Source organism: Lepisosteus platostomus, chromosome 16, assembly GCF_059453375.1.
Source record: "Lepisosteus platostomus isolate fLepPlt1 chromosome 16, fLepPlt1.hap1, whole genome shotgun sequence".
NCBI lineage: Eukaryota > Metazoa > Chordata > Actinopteri > Semionotiformes > Lepisosteidae > Lepisosteus > Lepisosteus platostomus.
In genome coordinates, this window is record NC_142626.1 from 8009127 (window position 1) to 8034905 (window position 25779).

At 42.7% G+C, this 25779-nt stretch overlaps 1 protein-coding gene across 2 annotated transcripts; it reads right to left on the reverse strand.

Moving 5' to 3' along the window:
• Nucleotides 1-5763: 5763 nt before the first annotated feature.
• On the reverse strand, nt 5764-14218 carry LOC148646796 (uncharacterized). Of its 2 annotated transcripts, XM_088608915.1 has the most exons (5): nt 14103-14218; nt 10838-11314; nt 9426-9902; nt 8194-8488; nt 5764-6066 (listed from the first exon to the last, which is right to left on the reverse strand). In XM_088608915.1, the coding sequence occupies exons 1-5, from the start codon at nt 14112-14114 to the stop codon at nt 6032-6034; spliced, it is 1296 nt and encodes a 431-aa protein (XP_088465041.1). In that variant the 5' UTR covers nt 14115-14218; the 3' UTR covers nt 5764-6031. The 2 variants fall into 2 exon arrangements, with proteins under 2 accessions (XP_088465041.1, XP_088465040.1); XM_088608914.1 differs by lacking the exon at nt 5764-6066 and having other exon boundaries at nt 7265-8488.
• Nucleotides 14219-25779: the final 11561 nt, after the last annotated feature.

The window sequence follows — 25779 nt, forward strand, 5'->3', positions numbered from 1 at the left end:
AATAACAATGAATAGTCACCTATGCGTTACAAAATAAATATTTACAGTATATTGATTTGAATCGCGTTTTGATTTAAATCGCGTTTTGATTTAAATCGTAAACGCGTATTTAAATATATGTGTTTTTTGATTCACAATCAGACAAATGCAACATATACAGTCATTGATATCTTTGTCTTCTAAGTATCTTAATTAACTTTCAGCATAACTTTTTCCCCGTTTAAATTTATTTTTCTTGGGATCTTGGGATCAAACGTGGAAAGATTAGATTGTAATCACTTTTATTTTTTAAATAGAGTTTAGAAAAGTGTAACCTACTGTATGCTGAAAAGTTGTACACCACCTGCTATAAAGATACATATTGTAATACTTTCGGGTTCGGATAGGACAGACACAAGAACTCAGACTTGCGGAGTTAAAGCAAGTTAAAACCTTGATTTTATATATCACCTTTAAAAGTGGCATCTCAAAGCAAAGTAAATACCCAACACTGATTGTACCCATCTGCCATGCTAATAAAACACCTCAAATTTACATTTACTAAATTTACTAAAAGTATTTTCGTTTAAAATGACGGTTAGAAAGAATGTGGACCAGCGTAATACTTTGAGTTTACCGCTTGTCCAAAGTCATTCATTATTAATACTATTAGTAATATCTTTGGTAAAGGCTCTGATGCATAAATATTTCTGATAAAGGTAGGTTGTGTACTGTTGTCCAACTGAGCAATCTTGCTTTCATAAAATATACCAACTTTTTAATGACTGATGATTAACATGCTGTAATACACAGTTTAAATTTAAAAGCTCAAATGCTGTACATGAGAGGTTAAGCTTTATTGGCTCCTCCTGGCGGTTTTACAAGGTGATTCTGGATACTTTCCGGCATGACGTCAAATGACGCGATATACCGCGTGATACTGCGTTTTGATGCGACACGCCCACCGGAGTATACCCATTTTGAATGGCTGCATCTGTATAGGGTGTAAGTAGGGTCAAACTTATGCACGTGGAACGCAACTATAACATTTACCATTATTTTAAATAGGAAAAAGTTTCTTATAATACGCTAAATGTACAATATGCGCAGGTTTCCAGAACACAACCCTCAAGTAAATTGAGAACCCTATGTAATACCACATGACTTGCATTACTTGCAAAGGGTGCAAAGCAGGATACACTCTGGAAGAGAAGCCAGTCGGCTGCTAGACAGACAGACACAAAAAGACACACAAACACTCACACACTCACACTGGGGTCAATTTCCCCAGCAGCCAGTTATTCTAACAATGTATTTGGGTTGTGAGAGGAGACCATTGCACCAGAAGGAAACCCACATGAACATAGGGAGATCACAGGGAGAAAAAGCTAATTCCACACAGTTAGCACCCAGGAATTGAATCCAGGTTCCCAGTTCTGCCAGACAGCAGTACCATAAGTTAGAAAATCATTCTAAATGTGTTTTTACTCACACTGCTCTCAGAATGACTCATGAGTGTTGAGCTCTTGTCAGCTTCATAATATTCATTGACCATTGACCACTGACATGATTCATTGTGTATCACAACTCTCTAACACTGATGTCTCATCCCCACTTTGTCTTGTCACACTGTGTTAATGCTGAATTTTGTTCATTTACAAAGGACTTCAGAAGCTTCAGGAAAATCTTTATTTTTTATATTTCTCTAACGTTTTTTCTCTAAATTCATTATCTTCCACTGTTAACTGTTTTATGAATACATCAACGATACATTGTAAGTATCTCCTGGTACTACTGAAGCACTGCTGCTCTTCAGACAGTTTTTTTTATTTCTTAAACTTTAGAAGAAACTAAAGAAAGAAATTCCCTTGCAGTTTTATCAGCTCAGGAACACAGTGGTGTCTGGGTCTGGCTGTTAGTACAATGTACCAGTTGCCTTTCATGTCTCGCGGGGGCACTGTGGAGTTGGCTAGTTCTATCAGTCAGCTGGAAACGCAATCAGACAGGAAGTTGGCTTCACCTGTGAATAACCTCGTCTTGCTGAACTTCGGTCTGGCACAAATAGTCTGTGTTTTCCTGGGTCTGGCCACAAAGGTAGACAGGTGAGATAAATCAGTTTGTCCCGGCTACAGCTTATTGCTGAATATATTTGGACATTCAACATGTTGACCAATAGAATGAGTCCAACTTTCTTATTTAAAATTTAAGGCAAAGATAACACCTGGTTCAAGAACACAGGATTTCTTCTGTTGCAGAAAGAATATCTTGGAGACAATTCTGTACATCAAAGTTGGTGATTTGCTGAGATGCTATCAGGCTAGGTTCTAGTACCACCCTACAGATCTCTCACTGTTGGGTCTTCCTCTGGGTGATGAACAGTGACCTTGGACCTTATGATCATGTCCAGATGACTCTCTGCTAGACAACCAGCTGTCAGAGGCAAACATCCATCATGGAGAGTACTGGGTCATCACTGTCCTGTGAAAGACAAACTCCCTCACTTCCCCATACACAAAGAGCACCAAGTCATTCTGTGGCTGAGATCACAGCATGAGAGCCAAATGGAACTACTGTAGATGTTACAGTCCATCTTTCTAAACCAAAGGAGGGATGGATCCTATGTGGACTCTGTAGACAGGGCGGTATCCAAGAAGTTCCTCAATATTGAATTCACTATCCAAAAGATTTGGTCAGAATGGGGAATCAGAAGTCCTTTACCGAGAAAGTCCTAAAGTCACACAAAGCCACAATCTGAGAAACAAAGTAAAAAAAACAAAAGGGGTCCGGAAACACGAAGACAATCTAAATGAAATACCAATGGTAAGGGGAGCTCAATAGGTAAATGTAATACTGAGAGAGGAGGACAAAGTGAGTAGTGCTTAAATACATTGAGAGGAGAGGGTGTGTTGGTAAGTGAGCAAAGCGGTCGGTTATGCGGTTAGCGCTGTCTTGATCAGGACATCTGGGTTGTAACACGAAAGATGGGGCCTCTTTAGCTACATTCTTGTGCCCTTTCTGCTTGGTCAATACACACAAAGATGATTAGAAAAGTATTAGAATGATCGTTTGAAAAGCTCAGATATAAAAAATGGAATTAACAGGGGACTAATTAAACAGGTTTTACAATATACTGTACAGTAAATAAAAAAATAAAAATAATCAGAAACCTTGTATGAGGAAATTGCAATTAGGATGTACTTTTTATTAAAAATAATTACTATGATTTCAGATGAGAGTCACTGGTATTTATAGAATATCTGGCAAGTGGAAGGGGGTTCAGAAACTTACATTTTGTAGCAAAAACAAAATACAGAAATAAAAAGTTAATAAAAGTTTGGTAGTTAGGGATATTCCAATAGTATCTACTAATTAACATAACATGATAAGAATTTGGAAACATAATTGATATCATAATGAACAATCGGATTGCTCTGATTGAGAATGATTTGAAAAGCACAAGAATCAAACTTCACATATAGAATTATACAGTGTCTAGATGTCTAGATGCTCATCAATTGCCACACAGTCAGAATTGATGTATGCAGTACAGCCCACAACTGGAATAGAGGGACAGACAGAACAGTAAAGGAACTAAAGGGAAAATGACTCAGCACTCCACAACACTTGCCAGTCATCATATAATAATAGTCCTATGAATCACCACACAATTTGCAGTCATATCCCTAAAGTCCTATTAAAACCCACCTGAAATATGGTCCCCAAGTGTATGGTATGCATCTTAAATAATAAAGGGAACAGCCTTTACCAAACCACAACTTACGTATTATGTCTTTACAAGGTCCTTCAAAATAGATAGCCTTTCAATGGTAAGAACTTTGGGAACGTCAGACGTGAACAAAACTATCGTTTGTATGCCAAAAATTTGATACTTCAAGATAGTGAAAGCATATTTACTTGTATGTGTGAATAAATGTGACTTAACTGGTTGAGACTGATATAACCTAAAAGGTTGACAACAGCAAATTTATAGTCGATATACAGATCCTGCCATGCAGAATGTCACAGCTTTTTAAAAAAATACTCAGTTGTGGGGCTGCACTATTTTGTAAAACCACCAGGTGGTGAAAGTTTAACAGGGCGTGTGGAGCATTTGGGCTTTTGCCAGAAAATACCTGGTTTCAAATCCCATTCAATACTGAGGGATGATCTTTTTCAAATTACAGAACTTAAGTTGTATACTCTTTGACTTTTATTAATTTTACTGTATTACGGCATGGTAAATATTGATCTAATTAAAAAGGAGGCATATTTTATAGAAGCAAGATTGCTCAGTTGGATATATAAAATAGTTTATTATTATACTGTAGTTTGTGAAAGTAATGTGCCTCTTTCAGGTTCTTAATTAGTGTGGACTGTAGTTCAGGACATGTTAGTTGAAAACAAGTTTTTTTTATCTTTCTGTCTGTGAGAGAGGTAGTGTAAATATACTTATCAATAACTTTCAAAAATAGAATTGCCTTGCACGAGCACTTGTGAAACACTACAGAATTGATAAAGATGCCAGCTCATTGCCATTTAACTATTTCCAAACAGCACTAGAAGTAATAAAGCCATAATAACTTATTTTAGATTTTTTTAGCTTTTTAGATTGGTCCTGACATCGTTTCTTTTTTCACTCACACAAAACACAGTCACTTGCTCTATTCTGGTGAAGTTTTGTTATTGCAATATGTTCTTTAAAATGATAATGGAATCTACAGCAATAGACCTCACTAAAATGCACGCTGAATATAAAAAAACCATGTTACAAAGGATGAAAAGAGGTACAGTACAGAGTAGAACTGTTTAATCATAATAAGACTCTAGGCTAATTTACTCTACCAGGTGCCAGCAATTGCTTATTGCTTCTATTTTCAAACAAAAGGGGCAGGTAATTAGATCTGTTAGCCAACCTTTAAAACTGCAAAGGAATATGGTGAGGGACGTATGAAGCAGCATGAGAGAGATCACTGGCTTCAAACAGGCTGGGGGTGTAACAGAGGGAAACCTGGAGATGGTCAATGAGCTGAACCAGTTTTTAATAGGTTTGATTCGGGGCCTTCTGTGGCTCACCACCTATCCCCCCACAGCCACATGCTCCCTAAGCCCTCGCAGGTGCGACTGCCCAACACCTCCTCCATCCCCCCACAATCATGGCCATCTACAGCTACAACCCCCAACAGCTACTCACCCCCCATCCCCTGCAGCTGCCACTCTCCAACACCTCCACCATTAACACCTGAAGCATTGACAGCGCTATGAGCACCATCCCCCAGGCCAGGCTGACCATCACGGCTGACCAGGTGAAGAGGGAGTTGAAGAGGCTTCACCAGGGTAAGGCCACAGGACCAGATAACATTTGTTCCAGAGATTTGAGGGCTTGTGCCGATCAGCTAAGCAGAGTTCTCCAGCAACTCTTCAGCCTGAGCCTGCGCTTGGAGAGAGTCCCTGTGCTCTGGAAGACATCATGCTTGGTCCCATTACCAAAGAAAGGGCACCCCTCTGTCCTCAATGACTACAGACCACTTGCGCTGATTTCTCACTTCATGATGACACTGGAGAGGCTGGTCTTGTCCCACCTGAGACCCCGGTCAGTTCATCACTGGACACCCTACAGTTCGCCTACCAACCCAGTATTGGTGTGGAAGATGCAATCATCTACATGCTGCAAAGGGCCTACTCCCACCTGGACAAGGCTGGCAACACAGAGAGGATTACGTTTTTTGACTTCTCCAGTGCCTTCAATACTATCCAGCCCTTACTGCTAAGGAGGAAGCTGGAGGAGATGCAAGTGGGTGCCTCCATGTTCTCATGGATCACTGATTATCTGACAGGCAGACCACAGTTTGTGAGACTTCAGAACTGTGTCTGAGCAGGTAGTGAGTAACACAGGGGCTCCTCAGGGGGACAGTTCTTTCTCCGTTCCTCTTCATCCTCTATACTTCGGACTTTAAATTCAACTCAAAGTCGTGCCACCTGCAAAAGTTGTCAGATGACTCTGCAATTGTGGGATGTTTCAAGGGTGGGCAGGAGGAAGAGTACAGAGGACTGGTCAGCAGCTTCGTGGAGTGGTGTGGGGAGAACCACCTGCAATTGAATGTGGCAAAGAAGAAAGAGGTGGTGACAGATTTCAGGAGGAATGGGGTCCAACCTACTCGTGTCTACATCTATGGGAGTGGCGTGGAGATAGTGGACTCATACAAGTACCTGGGAGTGCACATCGATGATAGACTGGAATGGTCTAAGAACACTGAGGCCATCTTCAAGAAGGGTCAGAGCCGACTTTACTTCTTGAGGAGGCTCACGTCCTTCAGTGTGTGTAGCAAGATGCTACATATGTTCTATCAGTCGGTTGTGGCAAGCGCCATTTTCTACACGGTGGTATGCTGGCATTCTGGGATTAGAGCAGGGGCTGCTAACAGGCTGAACAAGCTCATCAGAAGAGCAAGCTCTGTCATTGGGTCTGACCTGGACCCCCTGGAGGTAGTGGCTGAGAGAAGAATGGTGTCCCATCTCCCATCCCCTCTTTGACATGCTTGTGAGAATGAAGAGCACATTCAGCAATAGGCTGATCCAACCATGGTGCGACAGGAAGTGCTACAGAAGGTCATTCTTGCCTTCTGCCATAAGACTGTACAACGCATCCATTGTGTGTTTTTGTGCAATATATGCCAGGGACTTGTGCAATCCATTCATATTTCTATTGTGCAATACAACTTTTTGTGTAATGTTCTGGTTTGTTCTTTGTATATTCTGGACTGTGAGTAACTCTTCTAAGTGCACTTCTCACTGACTGTGCTGATTGTATTGTATGTATTTTAGGGTTGTATTATTGTATAATTTCATTACACTGTGCTGTGCTGACTGTGTTAAGCTGCTGTTGCACTGCAATTTCCCTCACAGGATCAATAAAGTATCTATCTTTACTTAAACTTTCCAGTACAGTCTATCAGTGTTCGGTCATGCTGCGCAAGTTGTTTTGTGAAATGTCTCCTTCTAGTGGTTGGAAGTTGAAATGTCGTTTCAGAGTGTGAAGATTAGCTCCGGTGTTGTGCTGGGGACACCCAGGCGCGCCTGTCTCTGTGGATTGTGATTTATTTCAGACAAGGACACATCAGATCATCACCGCATTTTTCCCCAGATTACTACGGTGAGGAGTGTAGCTGCACACGCTCATTCAGCAAGCAGAGCACCAAGCAACAAGACAGCCCCCGCGGGACACACTGAACATATGCCATCTCATGTCAGCAAAGATCACCAGATATAATAAGAATGATTCAACAAATTTAATTTTCTTGTCATTTTATTTAATATACTTAATTGTATAATTGTTTAGCTGAAGGTATAGTGATACTGGCAACACATGCAGTAAAGCAATTGCTCTTAATATCACAGATCACGGGTTCATGGGCACCCCTGACATGGCCTTCCCCTTGCTAGGCAATAATGCAGCACAAGTTACTTTATAATGAATAGATGGAAAGGTCAGTGAGTTCCACTTAATGATGACGATTTTTGCATAGCTGACTGTCTGAACCTGCTCTGTCCTAATACACTTTAGAGTTGCTGAAGAAAACGGAATTAATTTTCTTTTATTTGTTCATATTAAGCATACAAAAAAAAATCAGCAAATACAGTCTGAAGAAACCAGGAGTGATAATGTCTGTGTGACACAATGCATACTATATAAGATTATTTGCAGGAATAGGAGGAAATAATATTTTGACATTACCAGATGATATTTGACAGTTTGATGGCAGCACAAAATATAGAGAAACTTAACGTTAAGTAGATATTATCCATGCTGATATTGGTAGATTTGTTTTATTTTTAATGTTTCTAATTCTTGATTATGTTGCACTGTGCATTCCAGCAAAAAGGAAAAAAAAAACAGCTTTATGAATTTCATATCTTCCTCTTCACTGGAATTATAAGTGCAAAAACAATGAGGGAGGGTATATGCTCCGTACAATCATGTACCACTGTGTGTGTGGCGTGTGAACAGTGTGGCGTTATGTGTCTGTGATGTACAGTGAGGGAGTACGTGTGCTCTGTACAGTCATGTGCAGCACAGCAGGAAGTTGCAGGAAGAGTCAGGATCATCTCGGGCCGCCTCTATGTTCTCCTTGCCCTGACGGGGGTTCCTGCACAGGAACTTCCCATTATCGGCTCTGAAGACAAAATACTCCCCGCAGGTGAAGACCTCAAACTCACAGTAGACATCAGCCTCAGCCTTGGCAGCCATGATGGAGTCAACCCCACCAACGCCCCCCCAGTTGATCCGACTGAGGTACACGCCTCTGAGGTCCTGCAGCAGCAGCTTCCCGCTGGGGGCCAACAGAGCCCTGAACTGGCTCCACTGGCCCCTGCTGGTCCCTGCAGCCTCAATGTTGCGGCCGACAGAGCTGTGCTCGGTGCTGCACCACAGCAAGCCATTGTCAGCTCTGAAGGACACCAGTGTGCCGCTGTTGATGCAGGGCAGGATTGTGCCCAGGCAGCTGGTGAGAGTCTAGGAAGGGAGATATACTATCATCACAAGCAGCAGTACTAGTGTCATAAAGCTCCACACCCTACCCGAGCAAAGAGCGCTTGTAACACGCAGTAAACAGTTCCTACACCATCAGCTTTACAGCAGTAACCCAAAAAAGAAAAAGCTTTAAACTTAATATATAAAGCATAATCATTATATGTCTTCAGAGTGACCAATGCTCACTGTGTGTCCAGTGGACTGGTTAAACACACTGGTCTGTATGTCCTCATAGTGACCAATACTCACTGTGTCAAGAGGGCTGGTTTAACACACTGCTCTATATATCCGGAAGGAATGGATACTTATATGTATTAGCAAAGTAATATCATAGAATGTTTTCAAGCTTCAGACTTTTCTTATCAATATTAATACGTTAAACTGAGGGAATGTGAGAATAACTGCAGACGTCTGAGTGCCTTTGAGGCTGAGTCCTCTTAAAAAGCCATTTTAAGAGGAAGCAGCTGGTAGTTTAACCCCAAGAGAATTAACAAAGTCACAGAGCAATTTTGAAGTGAGCCCAGAGCGAGTGATTATAATTTTTTTGCCATGTTGCATGATTTTCTTCTGTGTATGAGGTCTGCAAACAGGATATTGGTATATGTGGGTAGAAGTGCAGTGTAACCACCTTCCTGTTGAGAAACTCTGCTGACAGTGCCCAGTCAGAGAGGCTGTCCCAGCGTTGAGAAACCTCTACCACCTTTTCACCACAACGGTGTTGCCTGATTGTTTCTATTCCTCAAAAGAGAACTTTACCTTCTCCCAAGCTTTCAATGCTCATAGTGACCAGTGCTCACTGTGTGTCCAGTGGACTGATTTACCACACTGGTGTATAGCTTCTCACAGTGAATATATGGGCACTGCTAGAAATCAAGGGCTCTTTCTCTGTGTGAGAGCTCAAAAGAATAAACGGTCTTACTGCAGTCTGTGGTTCCACATCTGCTGGACCTCCGCAGCACAGCAGGAAGTTGCAGGAAGAGTCAGGATCATCTCGGGCCGCCTCTATGTTCTCCTTGCCCTGAAGGGTGTTCCTGCACAGGAACTTCCCATTATCGGCTCTGAAGACAAAATACTCCCCGCGGGTGAAGACCTCAAACTCACAGTAGACATCAGCCTCAGCCTTGGCAGCCATGATGGAGTCAACCCCACCAACGCCCCCCCAGTTGATCCGACTGAGGTACACGCCTCTGAGGTCCTGCAGCAGCAGCTTCCCGCTGGGGGCCAACAGAGCCCTGAACTGGCTCCACTGGCCCCTGCTGGTCCCTGCAGCCTCAATGTTGCGGCCGACAGAGCTGTGCTCGGTGCTGCACCACAGCAAGCCATTGTCAGCTCTGAAGGACACCAGTGTGCCGCTGTTGATGCAGGGCAGGATTGTGCCCAGGCAGCTGGTGAGAGTCTAAGAAGGGAGATATACTATCATCACAAGCAGCAGTACTAGTGTCATAAAGCTCCACACCCTACCCGAGCAAAGAGCGCTTGTAACACACAGTAAACAGTTCCTACACCATCAGCTTTACAGCAGTAACCCAAAAAAAAAGTTTTAAACTTAATGTATAAAGCAGAATCATTATATGTCTTCAGAGTGACCAATGCTCACTGTGTGTCCAGTGGACTGGTTAAACACACTGGTCTGTATGTCCTCATATTGACCAATACTCACTGTGTCAAGAGGGCTGGTTTAACACACTGCTCTATATATCCTGAAGGAATGGATACTTATATGTATTAGCAAAGTAATATCATAGAATGTTTTCAAGCTTCAGACTTTTCTTATCAATATTAATACGTTAAACTGAGGGTATGTGAGAATAACTGCAGACGTCTGAGTGGCCTTTAAGGCTGAGTCCTCTTAAAAAGCCATTTTAAGAGGAAGCAGCTGGTAGTTTAACCCCAAGAGAATTAACAAAGTCACAGAGCAATTTTGAAGTGAGCCCAGAGCGAGTGATTATAATTTTTTTGCCATGTTGCATGATTTTCTCCTGTGTATGAGGTCTGCAAACAGGATATTGGTATATCTGGGTAGAAGTGCAGTGTAACCACCTTCCTGTTGAGAAACTCTGCTGACAGTGCCCAGTCAGAGAGGCTGTCCCAGCGTTGAGAAACCTCTACCACTTTTTCACCACAACGGTGTTGCCTGATTGTTTCTATTCCTCAAAAGAGAACTTTACCTTCTCCCAAGCTTTCAGTCCTCATAGTGACCAGTGCTCACTGTGTGTCCAGTGGACTGATTTACCACACTGGTGCATAGCTTCTCACAGTGAATATATGGGCACTGCTAGAAATCAAGGGCTCTGTCTCTGTGTGAGAGCTCAAAAGAATAAACGGTCTTACTGCAGTCTGTGGTTCCACATCTGCTGGACCTCCGCAGCACAGCAGGAAGTTGCAGGAAGAGTCAGGATCATCTCGGGCCGCCTCTATGTTCTCCTTGCCCTGAAGGGTGTTCCTGCACAGGAACTTCCCATTATCGGCTCTGAAGACAAAATACTCCCCGCGGGTGAAGACCTCAAACTCACAGTAGACATCAGCCTCAGCCTTGGCAGCCATGATGGAGTCAACCCCACCAACGCCCCCCCAGTTGATCCGACTGAGGTACACGCCTCTGAGGTCCTGCAGCAGCAGCTTCCCACTGGGGGCCAACAGAGCCCTGAACTGGCTCCACTGGCCCCTGCTGGTCCCTGCAGCCTCAATGTTGCGGCCGACAGAGCTGTGCTCGGTGCTGCACCACAGCAAGCCATTGTCAGCTCTGAAGGACACCAGTGTGCCGCTGTTGATGCAGGGCAGGATTGTGCCCAGGCAGCTGGTGAGAGTCTAGGAAGGGAGATATGCTATCAACACAAGCAGCAGTACTAGTGTCATAAAGCTCCACACCCTACCCGAGCAAAGAGCGCTTGTAACACAAAGCAAACAGTTCCTACACCATCAGCTTTACAGCAGTAACCCAGAAAAGAAAATCTTAATATATAAAGCAAAGTCATTAAGAGCATCTGAACTGCTGCACACTAAATTGAAAACAGTTACAGGAGCTCAGGTTGTTACAGTACACAGGTCAGACTTTTTGAGTCAAGAAAAAACATAAGAATGCCATTCGGTTGCTTCTTTTTTGTTTCAAGTTCAAAGTTTAAGTGAATCTGAAACTTCTTCCCTTACTTTGTTAGGAATTCCCAAAGTTAGAATTCACTGTTTATTGATAACCTTTTTCTTTGCTAAACTGAAGCTTTAAGTAATTTACCTGCTATTGAGTGTAATTGATATCTGGAGAAGGCCTATCTCATGGCATAATCAAGATTTGTCAAAACAGTCAAGAACTCATTTGTTGTTAATATAAAAACATAAAATCTCAGTACAGATGTTGAAATGAGTACTGCAGTTCTGACACATCACAAAGGGATTTTTTTTGACAATTTGTACATCTGGTCCCGTGAAATCTAAAAACAAAAGTATCTGGTGTAGCTGCGAGGCTTGTTAAGAAGACAGAATTAAGTGTTGCTGTGCTTTCCCAAATGAGGCCCCATCTCTCTCTTCATCTCTGTGGTGCAGCCACAGAGAAACTATTCATGCAGGCTGATTTAAAGATGTTTTCTTTTAATAAGGGACAGCTCCCAAATGGGGATGCACTTAGCTAAGCCTGGCTATCATGATCAATGGTCATCCATTGGCGCCTATCTGTCTACGGAGTGCCAGATGGACATCTGGATTGCATTCTTAGGTGTCAGGAGCAAGTGACTCATATCTCACCTTGATCAACCAATCAGAAACTGGTAGGGCAGAGTAACCCACGTGGGACTCTGATGCCCATAAAACTTTCAGCCAATGAACGAGCTGAAGTTCCTCCAGGTAAAAACAGGCAACACAGAGAGCCTGTAGTGGACTTTTCTGAAAAAGAGAATTCTAAGGAATTCCCAGGAGCAGAAAGGCTCCCAAGGGCAGGACATTCTCGCAGCGCACCTTCTGACCATCCTGAGACTCAGCCTGGACAACCACGGAACGCCCAGTGTGTCCGAGTGCCAGAACTTTGCTTTGTTCTAAGAGTCGAGAGTGGAGGTTGTCAGAGAGTAACCAGAGGATCCACCTGAGGTTACCACCAGCAGCAAGTCTCGTGAACAGGTCGGAACTGTGGACAGCTGAATCACTATTCAGAACTAGCGCTTCATCAGGAATGAACTGGTCCTCTTCCTGACTTGCTGGGACCCACAGTCATCTTTTCTCCTGAGCACAACTCAGGAGCTAACACTAACTAGCCGATCAGTGAGCATCATCAGCGCACCGTCGCAAGCCGCACAGCACAGCCTGGCACGGAGCCAGAGAGCCCGCAGGAGATCTGAATCCCCAGAAATTGGATGAGTATTCAACTTCAATGCATTACAGCTCGAGAATTCAATTGTTATCCCAACCAGTTGATATCAACTTAATTCCTAAGAGTTATGTACTTGTTTTGACTATCTAGTGTAGAAGTTGTTACCAAGTTCACATACGAAATGGTCTAAATGAATGATATACTGAACGTATGTCCTCTTGATATATGTAACTCTTCGTGACTGACTGAATATATACCTTTTGTATTCTGATAACCCTCTCGATAAGATCTGTTAGGTTTATATGCATATTTTATGTATTAATAAATGTATTCTTGTGTATTAGTACCTGTGTGTGTGTGCGTTGTTTGAGTTATACCGCAAGGTTGGATTCTAAAGCCATTAAAAGAATCATTTTGTGACTTACGGCTACAATTAATAATTGTCCCAGTAAATGCCCAAACCCTACAGAACTAGTGCCTCGTGAGAGTACACTTCACTGGTAATTGATCTTATTTGCTAGAAGATCTGTATGAAGGAAATAGTAAAAGCAGTATAAGTATCAGATACTTTTAGAACTTAGAAAAAATAATTCAGAATTTAAATTGATCAATACGTTAAATATTAAATAGTATAATTAAAAAGTGATATTTTTACTTTACTGACTATAACAGAAATTTAAATTCAATTGCTTGGATTTTTTTGGCTTTGGTCACAACTTTTCAGAAAGTTTTTAAGAGTCTTTAAAATGGATGCAGGAACTCAGTAAGACTATTCAAAAGGACATCTCAGAGCTTTGCAATTAGAGAATCATCTGACAAGGATGCCTAATATCTCCTTTTCTGTTTTTATTAGTAACTCAGACTTTGGGTCTTCATATCAATAACAGCACTGTGAAAGTTATAAACATTTTGGGTAGAGAAAGTTAAAAAAATTTAAGATAGCAGATGACATAACTGTTTTTCATTAGGACAGAAGAGAGCTGTATGATGCAGTTTAAATTAAGGTTTAAATTTATTTTCATCTGTTTCAGGTTTATTTTTAAAATTAAAAAAGTGAACTATTTACTCGAAGATTTAGGAACAATTTGCTAAAATACCTCTAAAGGAAATGGCAACATACCCAGGTAATAAAATTTGTAAACAGCAAGAAGAAAGATGTAGCGTGAATTTTACACGCATTATACAGTAAACAAAACAAAAAAAATCAGTTCTCATTACATGACTGAAAAATCCTCAGGGCTGTAAACATTGTCAGTTACTTACAAGACACCTCGACTCAAAACAGAAATAATAATCACTTACAGACTGAGACATCTCTGCCTGGAGTCACCGTCCGTGGTGAAACTGTGTGCTGGTGTGGTATTTAACAAGCACTGCTTCCCTTCTGAAGAAGAGTGAATAATTATTTTTTTTCTGTTTTTTCTGTTTACAAATGTTGAAATCCACCAGGCCGCATCACGGCTACGCCCAGTCCGCACAGACTTCAGAAAACACATGCCCACGTTTGACAGCTACAAAGCAAGATATTTTCTCTTAAAGTTTTATGAACAACTGATAATTTACCTCTACAGAAAGTGGCAACATTCCTGGGTACTTATATCTGAAATTATCAAGAAGAAAGATGTAGATTGGATTTTGCACCCATTTTAAACAAAACAAAAGATTTCCATGCTGCCTAATTCCAGGCTTATCGCTGGCAGACGGTGTCTTCCTGTCAAGAGTAGAGTACATTCCTCATTTTGTGTGTGCTTCCATCTCACTGGACGTTCCTAAACATAATAGTGATGATTTTGACAAATGAATTCATAAGGTGGCTTGAACGTCTTACATTTTTAAACCTCAAATATAACTTTCCACTGGATTAGAAGTGATATTTAAAACGGTGGAACCCGACTCCCAATTGGTCTTTCAAAACATAAGTGATCTTGAAATAATTCGAGCCTGAAGGGTTCGTTTGTCCAGCCAAGCTTTATTGTATGCAGACAAGGAACCACAATGAGGACCATAATAGGTATAGTACCTATCGTAGCTCAAAGGGGATATGGCCCTACACAACTTATATATAGTGTGATAGCGTCGGTAGTGTTAGGAGGCTTCCTGAGCACTGGCAGAGCACATGTTGTCTTCTGTGCGGTGTGCCGGTGTGTAGTTGTCTGCAGAGGTTTCGGTTCTCTGGTACAGGAGAGAAATCTTTCTCTAATCGGAGAAATTAGTTTGTGTCGCTGGTGAGGGGAACACATTCGGTTCATTCGTTTGCGGGCGTGTGGGGATCTTAAATCGCAGCGCTGATTGGCGTCAGGTGTGGAAGCTACACATTCCCATGCCCGCTGAGTGGGAATCTTTGATGTACCTCCAGGAAATAGAAACCTTCCTTTCTCATCAGGAGTTAAGTGTAAACATTCACCGTTTGGGTAAACATTCACCATTTGAGGGTAAGTACGGTGGGGGGAAGCATCTGTGATCAAGCAAGCGTGATGGTCACACTTCAGCATGTAAAAGCTGTTAGCAGGCTCCATCAATCCCCCATTGGAAAATAGAAACATACATCTTCCATTTTCTACACAAATGCGGAGTCTGCTGTCTTTACTTCATACTAATGTACTATCCTAACATTACTATTGGACTGTTAGGACTGTGAGGCTGAACCTGGACATGGGGAACTACATATCCTAAATAACATGATCTGCCCCAATTAGTCGGTAACCATGGGTATGCACGTTTCCCACAAATAAAATACATTCCATAAGGCACTCCTAATCCAGCAGAAAACAAAAAAGCTGCACTAAACTTAGGACTGCTCTTATCCCACCCTGGGATCTGAAGAGTAGAATTTGAGAGACCAATATTAAAGGTGAGATTGCATTTACCCCAAACCATTATATGGTGATCTTCATGGTTCTCAAAACAAATCCCCCCCCCCCCCCCCCCCCCGCTTATTGTTTAGGGTGATATATGGGGGATTCCGGCTTAGATTGTATTGTGGGCCATAAGACGCAGCAAAACTGGTGCTAGGTTCTAGTCCCCGTTCCCTAAAATACTGCAGCGTGGTGCAGTTTACAGTAGTATCGTTACAGCAGCCATACTTGGTCATGTTAAAATCCCCTATATGATCTCTCTATATGATCATGCCTATAACGTCTTCAGGCACCACGGGACGGCCCCCATGGCTCCATACCTTGGTAGTGTAGTGCATACCCAACAGGCGCTCTGGTTTGTCTTTTCAGCCATCAGATAAGACAGGGCCAAAAAGGTGTTAACCCCATGTTCACTTTACGGGGCTGGTGTTCGTGTACATTCTGGATACAGATACACAATGTGATAACAGAAAACAAAATTAGAACAGTCTTCATGTTTCGGACTCTTCCTTTTCCACCGGAGGTTGGGCACGTCGACAGACGGAGGCATACAAGGGTTTTGCGGAGGGGGTCTTGCCACCTGCGTGAAAAAAACAGTAAAATGTTTGAGTGCCTATAGAGTTTCTATTTTTATTTTCTTGAGAAAAGTTGATACCATTTCCTGGACACCCCGTCCCCCATCAGTGTGCGGTGCCCAGGGAACAATCTGTAGGGGGGTGTCTGAAATTCTGGGGGGGGGGTGATATTTCGGTTGAAACGGAGCTGTACGGTGCAGCTACCCAAATGAAGTCTCGCAGCTATGCCATTGATTAGTGCTTCATGATAGTAGATAACGACTAGCAATCTGGTATTTGCGATGAAGTTCAGTTTCACATTTTTCGTCACCCTCGTGGTTTATATTGCCAGGAGCGAAAAGTTCCATAAGCGTTCATTTTTGCAGCTACATCGATGGAGGTTCTGAATCGTTAGGAAAAAATTGTTGTAAAACCAACAGAAAGCAAAGGCTGCTATAACTAGTCCTAGTTATATAACGGTTTTAAGTATAATGATAACTGCAAGGTTTTAGTCCACCTGAGCAAACATGATCGTAATGTTGACACTCACTAACGACACTGATATGTGCAGTTCCTGGACAGATAGCCCTCCTGCACATCAATCAGTCCGAGTGACTGTTAGTGTCATTTAGTGTTGTCTGACCATTGACAAAGTACAACTATTTTTTTAGGACGCAAATTAAGTTAGGTAAATCTTTTTGCCCAAAATTGAAGGGGCGACACTCCTCCCTCCCCCCGTGATGCCAGGCCTGTCCCCATCCTATTCCATAATGTCATTATATATAATACCATACTGTACAACAGTGAACGATCCTTACTAACTGCATGCGTTAAAATTGCACATCAGCACATAGCAGGGGGCACATAGCCGCGATGTATTATCACCATTTTGGACACATTTTTCAAATGTAGAAGATTGAAGTATTCGCAAATATCTCAGCAATCCTCTTTTGACGAGTAAGTATGAATGATAATAATACTATCTGAATACATACAGATCTTTCTTAATATTATTTTGATTAAAATAGTACGTGAATAAGCAAAAAATGGCACATAAAAATAGTGTGAATGGGGAAGATGACACAAAATCGTTTTGCCGTTTCTCTAATTATTCTTATTCTATGTTGTACTTTCAAACTTTGGGTACTCTTTAATTAGGACAGACTTTATTGCTCAACTGCTATGATGCAAGCAAAATTTTACACATTTATTTCAGCTTTGAGCTTAGTAAACTGTTAATTTTTTAGATTATACTAAAGAAGATATTAATCATCATTTATTTGGGAAGTAATATTATATAATTTGCTCCTAGCTGCGGTGCTGAAGTCCCACCCTACATCAACAGAAAAAGAAATAAAGGAGCACGCAATGTGTTACTTGAAGAATGCATATGCAAGGCAGGGGGCCAGGAGATCTGGACACTGAAAATAATAGGTTTCTGGTTCTAAATGTTAGGACAATTAGACAGGGTTTGCAAATAGTGGACAAAAATCGTCTTAACTTCCATTGTAAGATTTTTTTCTTGGAAATATAGAAGTTGTACATTTTAAAATTTATATTTGAATCAAAATGTGGTTTTGAGTTAGGGTGTTAATGTAATTAGTTTGTGTTTGTCATTACTATACTGTATATTGCCATGTTACCAGAATTTGTAGCTGAAGTTTAAGACTAGTTGTGTTTTTTATGATTATTGCCCATATGTTGATTGTTGATTGATTGTATACAATGTATAATTTGAAATGTGTATTTTCAGAATAAATTTCTAAACCAAATCATTGGCTTGATTTACTAGTGTCTACACCTGTAAAACCAATCTTTGATGTATAATAGACCTCTACCCATATACGTATAATAGTCCTCTAAAGTTATCCGTATAATAGACCTCTAACCATATACGTATAATAGACCTCTAAAGTTATCTGTATAATAGACCTCTAACCATATACGTATAATAGACCTCTAAAGTTATCCGTATAATAGTCCTCTAAAGTTATCTGTATAATAGACCTCTAACCATATACGTATAATAGTCCTCTAAAGTTATCCGTATAATAGACCTCTAACCATATACGTATAATAGTCCTCTAAAGTTATCCGTATAATAGACCTCTAACTATATACGTATAATAGACCTCTAAAGTTATCCATATAATAGTCCTCTAACGTTATCTGTATAATAGACCTCTAACCATATACGTATAATGAACATCTAATCATAGACGTATAATTGACTTATAACAATAGACGTATATTAGAATTTCATTCTAGACAAATTGCGGACCACATTTAGACATCTAAGGTATGAGTTTATTAGACGTATATTATACGTCTTTTGCCCACTGGGAATCTACCAGCACACTTAATATTATGTTTTGTCACTACGGACCATCCTGCTCTCTTCACTCCATCTTGATCTATGAATGAGGTACCATCTGTAAATAATATTAAATCCTCATTCCCCAAGGGGTGTTCAAAAATGTCCATGCTCTGATTTTCCTGATCTGCCCAAACTTCACAATCGTGTTCTAACAAATATTCCTCAGGTGGTTCAGGCAGCAGGGAAGCTGGATTCAGAGCTCCTTCTCGTTCTATTGTCAGATTAGGGGCCTCCAGTATGAGCTGATACTTACTCCATCTGGCAGCAGTAACTTGACTTACACGGTTGAGAGATAATATACTGTACTGTATGTACAGCATGAGGATATCTCACTATTAATTGTTGATCTAGTACTATACTATTTACAGCTTGCACTGTGAAACAGACAGCCTGAACTGCTCACAAGCAAGGTCCCCATCCCTTAGCTATATCATCAAGGGGGCCTGAGTAATAACCTACCGGTCTGTATCTGCCCCCATGTTTCTGAGTTAGCATAGCAGTCCAATACCCATTTTTCTCATTTACATACAGGTAAAAAGCCTGATCCGTCTGAGGGAACCCCAGTGCAGGAGCCTGCAAGAGAGCTTTCTTTAAATCCCTATAAGCCTCTTCAGCCTCGCTAGGCCATGGAATAGGGTCATTAGGTTTCCCTGCCCCCTTCAATAAATCAGTTAATGGTTCAGCTCTTTCAGCAAAAGCATCCACCCATTTCCGATTGAAATTGCACAGGCCCAAGAAGGAGCGCAGCTCCCTGACAGTCTCTGGGGGGGGGGCTGAGTTTTAATTGCTTTTGCCATGTCTTCTGTTAGCTCAAGAGATCCCTGACTTATATTTTGCCCTAGATAGATTATGGTATCTAGGCATATTTGGGCCTTGTCATAACTGGCTTTATGCCCTTTCTTAGTCAGGTGGTCTAGGACTACCTTCAGGTCCTCCTTGTAGGTTCTCTCGTCGGGAGAGGCAATCAATATGTCATCAACATACTGAATAACAACAGAGGCGAGGGGAGGCAGGTCTCTGAGGTGTGTTCTCAGTGCCATATGATACACCGTGGGACTGTTATGAAATCCCTGTGGTAGCCTAGTCCAGGTGTACTGTTCGCCATCCACTACAAATGCGAACCAGTCCTGCACCTCTGGGTGCAGGGGCACTGATCAGAACCCGTTAGCCATCTCAATTATTGAAAATTTCTTATGATCAGGGTTTAAGAGCTGAAATATTGTGGATGGGTCCGCTACCAGGGCTGCCAGTCTGGTAATACATTTGTTAGCTTCAGAATAGTCTACAGTAAAGCGCCAGGCCCCGCTGGCTTTCTTTACTGGCCAAATAGGACTGTTGCTGGAGCTATGAGTGCGCCTAATGATTCCCTGTTTTAACAGTTTTTGCACAATGGGCCGAATTCCATCCTCAGCTCCTTTCCTGTAAAAATTTTACGGGTGGTTTCCCGTAAAATTAGCTAGTTCCATATCCAAAAGGCCACACTCATCCTTATCTTTAGTCCAAATTGCATGATTTTTTACTTCGTCTTTCTGAAGAGACCAGATGTTAATATTGACCTGCCCTTCTTGCACCGTCAGAGAGATGCCCTGTAAATGTTTGAGGTCCTCCCATCCCAAAATATCCGGTGTTGGACCAACCCACATTGCCGAAATAGAGACCTGTCCTCCTTCCTCATCATTCATTTCTGCTCTAAGTGGTTTAGTTTCTTTGAGAGTAACTTTCCCCCCTACACTAGTAGCCTCCAGCCGCCTCCCTGTATATTGAACTTCACATCGTTGAGCATTTTTTTCAGACAAGCATGAAATTTCAGCTCCGGTATCCATAAGAGAGAAACATCCTCACTATTTATTTTACATTTCAGTTTCAATTTTTTTTCCCCTAATATTTGAGTGAGGTGTAGGGAGGCTACTAGGGGGTCTTCTGGTTTAAAAGATCCCGGAGCTGTTGCTTTTGCTCCTCAGTTAAATCTTTTAATTGTGAGAGAAGTCTTTTCTGCCCTTCCTTATCCATTGGATTATAGGGAAGATTTTGGTCTCTCATGTTTTGATACCTTTTATGACATTTTCCCTGAACATGCCCATACTTTAGACAATAATTACAGATGCAGCCATTCAAAATGGGTGAGGTATTTCGCGGCATACCGTGACACGCCCACCGGGGTATCACGCGGTTCACGTGTGTCACGTGACTAACTATCCGGCGTCGCCTTGTAAAAACGCCAGGGGGAGCTTAACCTCTCATGTACAGCATTTGAGCCTTTAATTTTGAAATGTGTATTACAGCATGTTAATCATCAGTCATTAAAATGTTGGTATATTTTATGAAAGCAAGATTGCTCAGCTGGACAAAAGTACACAACCTACCTTTATCAGAAATATTTATGCATCAAAGCCTTTACTGAAGATATTACTAATAGTATTAATAATGGATGACTTTGGACAAGCTGTATACTCAAAGTATAATTTCTTTAGCACATTTGTACAAGCACTTGGAATCTGTCCAAGCCATACTTTGTCAGGCATTTTGTTTTACTTCAACGGGCATAAAAACTTCCTTGCTTTTAACAGGGCGTTTCATAATTTCTAACTACAAAAATGATTTAAAATGCGACACCTATCATTCAACTAGAGCTTAAAATATCACAAGGAAAAATACACACCGTATCCATTTCTCCCTAAACATTGTAAGCTTCGAAGTCTTTAACTAACGTGATACCGGAGTCAACAAGCATACTTTTAGAATTTGATTAAAAGGGAATATAATATGGAATCGCGTATCTCAAGAATTTAATAACGGTATGATTATATCCGTGTACTGCGGCAGGGCTGTGTAGGGCTGTTTCGCCTGCCTGGTCATGTGAGCTATCTTGTAGCCTACTGGTCTAGGTGTGTGACTACCAGCTGGAAAGTTGTGTGTTTGAATCCAGCTGGTGCTGGACCTCTCAGTTTTATTTATTTATTTTTTAATCGCGTAACATAAACATATTACCGTATGCAAACTGTACTGTATACAATATGTATATGTATATTTAATGTCTTAACTGTGCCCGTTTAAGTATTGAATATTCATATCTAATTTTACCACTGAAGGGAAATCTTAACATAAACATACAGTATATGGCTGGTCTCGGTACTTTAAAGAAAAAAATACACACCAGTATTCCATTTCTCCCTAAACATTGTAAGCTTCGAAGTCTTTAACTAACGTGATACCGGAGTCAACAAGCATACTTTTAGAATTTGATTAAAAGGGAATATAATATGGAATCGCGTATCTCAAGAAATTAATAGTGATATAATTATATTCATGTTGCAAAAGAACTGCAACGGACATAAAAACTCCCTTGCTTTTAACAGAGCGTTCCATAATTTCTAACTACGAAAATGCCAGGTGAAAGGATTTGTAAACATATTTTGTTAAAGCAAGACACATAAAATACATTTTTCCAAGAAAGTTTAGCCTTTGTCACTAATGAAACCACTAAATAAAGACATAAATATAGAAATCTTAAGATTTGTTTTATTTAATGTTGGTAGCAGGATGAACTGTCAGAGTGTATATTTTGTCGCAAAGTTGCTGCAAGATGTTAACAGTGAAAAAGGTATTTAGAAATGAGTTATTTCAAGATGAAAAAGAAAACATACACGAAACATGGTTTCATTACGACCAGAATCGGTCTTGAGATATTTTTAACTTGATTTACAGTATTTGAGAGGTATGTCTTAACACCGATACTACAGTGCTTAAGTACTGCTCGCGTATATGTTTCTAGGTTTATATTATGCATTTCATACGGTCAAATTACTTTTGAGCAACTAATAAGAAGCGCGAAACGGTATGCGTTTTAGTTTCGTTTTGTGCTGGAACCCGTGGATTGATTAGACATATCAAGTTGTAGTTCGTCTTGAAAAAATGTTACGAGTACATCATCTATCAACAATTACACAGGTTCTGTTTCCATATTGCGGATTTTGGTTAGGTATTATCAAATCCAGTGGCGCTGTGTGTTAGTTTACTTAGTCCCATGTCACATGGTCTGTGATTGAAACCTGTAAAACCGGTTTAATTCGTCACAGTCAGCACTCTTCAGGTGTGAGGGTCTTCTGCTCAGAATGAAACGCTAAAATGTTTGTGTATATTCTAATGGTAGTGAGGGCAGGGTGTGTGGGAACAGGTTTGGTTGAAATTGCATTGGAAATCTATGTTCTTCACACCTGAAACATTTTCTCTGAAAGCATTTTCTTCGCAGTTTAACCGATCTTGTTACAGCATGTTACAGTTTACTATTATTAACCATATTAATTTTAAGTGCTTAATGTAAAATCTTGTAAAAATATATTTTCATTGTTCAAATATACATTAAGTCTGACTATCATATAATAAGTTAAATACAAAACTAAAGAAAAAATAGGGTTAAATATAATTCAAAATATTTTGCTAACAATGTTAACTGTTTATGAATAATAAAATGTATTAACTAAGGAGTAGGATGGCACAGATGTTAGTATGTTTTTTGTTTTATTTCTTTTTCATAAATACAACAGTAGTACCTGATGTCTCAGTGGCTTTCAAAATTAAATTATGCATGCAAAACTGTGAACTAGAAAGATAACTAAGATATCCATCCATTATATTCCATAATATCCATGAAATATATGGCGCTGAAATACAGTATGTGTGACGCAGTGGTGGCCTGACACGGTGAGGTGTGCTGGCAGCTGTGTGATGCAGTGGTGGTCGTGTATGTAGAGGTGCACTGGCAGCTGTGTGTTGTGACGCAGTGGTGGCCTGGCACGGTGAGGTGCGCTTGCAGCTATGTGACGCAGTGGTGTCCTGGCACGGTGAGGTGCGCTGGCAGCTGTGTGATGCAGTGGTGGTCGGGTATGTAGAGGTGCACTGGCACCTGTGTGTTGTGACGCAGTGGTGGCCTGGCATGGTGAGGTGCGCTGGCAGCTGTGTGGTGTGACGCAGTGGTGGCCTGGTACAGTGAGGTGCGCTGGCAGCTGTGTGGTGTGACGCAGTGGTGGCCTGGCACGGTGAGGTGCGCTGGCAGCTGTGTGGTGTGACGCAGTGGTGGCCTGGTACGGTGAGGTGCGCTGGCAGCTGTGTGGTGTGACGCTGTGGTGGCCTGGCACGATTACATGCGCTGGCAGCTGTGTGGTGTGACGCAGTGATGGCCTGGCATGGTGAGGTGCGCTGGCAGCTATGTGGTGTTAAGCAGTGGTGGCCTGACACGGTGAGGTGCCCTGGCAGCTGTATGATGCAGTGGTGGCCCGGCACGGTGAGGTGTGCTTGCAGCTATGTGACGCAGTGGTGGCCTGGCACGGTGAGGTGCGCTGGCAGCTGTGTGATGCAGTGGTGGTCGGGTATGTAGAGGTGCACTGGCAGCTGTGTGTTGTGACGCAGTGGTGGCCTGGCACGGTGAGGTGCGCTGGCAGCTGTGTGGTGTGACGCAGTGGTGGCCTGGTACGGTGAGGTGCGCTGGCAGCTGTGTGGTGTGACGCTGTGGTGGCCTGGCACGGTTACATGCGCTGGCAGCTGTGTGGTGTGACGCAGTGATGGCCTGGCATGGTGAGGTGCGCTGGCAGCTATGTGGTGTTAAGCAGTGGAGGCCTGACATGGTGAGGTGCCCTGGCAGCTGTATGATGGAGTGGTGGCCTGGCACGGTGAGGTGCGCTGGCAGCTGTGTGATGCATTGGTGGTTGGGTATGTAGAGGTGCACTGGCAGCTGTGTGTTGTGACGCAGTGGTGGCCTGGTACAGTGAGGTGCGCTGGCAGCTGTGTGGTGTGACGCTGTGGTGGCCTGGCACGGTTACATGCGCTGGCAGCTGTGTGGTGTGACGCAGTGATGGCCTGGCACGGTGAGGTGCGCTGGCAGCTGTGTGGTGTGACGCTGTGGTGGCCTGGCACGGTTACATGCTCTGGCAGCTGTGTGGTGTGAAGCAGTGATGGCCTGGCATGGTGAGGTGCGCTGGCATATAATGAATATATTCATGTGCATCCAACACACAGTTCAATGCTAGCAACTACACAAAATCTAAAATATGAGCTCTACTTGCCACTTACAATACCAACAGTACCAGCTAACTTTAGTAGTGACATTTTCATGAATCTTTTTAAAAATAAAATTTACAACATCAGACTTCAGAAACAATTAAACAGGCCTCAAAAAAGTCTGGTACAAACATTTTCAGCATGGTGAAACATGGTGAACATTTCCACCACTACGTCACACCACACAGCTGCAAGCGCACCTCAACGTGCCAGGCCACCACTGCATCACACAGCTGCCAGCGCACCTCACCGTGCCAGACCACCACAGCGTCACACCACACAGCTGCCAGCGCACCTCACCGTACCAGGCCACCACTGCGTCACACCACACAGCTGTCAGCGCCCCTCACCGTGCCAGGCCACCACTGCGTCACACCACACAGCTGCCAGCGCACCTCACCGTACCAGGCCACCACTGCGTCGCACCACACAGCTGCCAGCGCACCTCACCATGTCAGGCCACCACTGCGTCACACCACACAGCTGCCAGCACACCTCACCATGCCAGGCCACCACTGCGTCACACCACACAGCTGCCAGCGCACCTCACCGTGCCAGGCCACCACTGCGTCACAACACACAGTTGCCAGTGCACCTCTACATACCCGACCACCACTGCATCACACAGCTGCCAGCGCACCTCACCGTGCCAGGCCACCACTGCATCACACAGATGCCAGCGCACCTCACCGTGCCATGCCACCACATGCGTCAAACCACAGAGCTGCCAGCGCAACTCACCGTGCCCGGCCACCACTGCATCACACAGCTGCCAGCGCACCTCACCGTACCAGGCCACCACTGCGTCACACCACACAGCTGTCAGCGCCCCTCACCATGCCAGGCCACCACTGCGTCACACCACACAGCTGCCAGCGCACCTCACCGTACCAGGCCACCACTGCGTCGCACCACACAGCTGCCAGCGCACCTCACCATGTCAGGCCACCACTGCGTCACACCACACAGCTGCCAGCGCACCTCACCGTACCAGGCCACCACTGCGTCACACCACACAGCTGCCAGCACACCTCACCATGCCAGGCCACCACTGCGTCACACCACACAGCTGCCAGCACACCTCACCATGCCAGGCCACCACTGCGTCACACCACACAGCTGCCAGCGCACCTCACCGT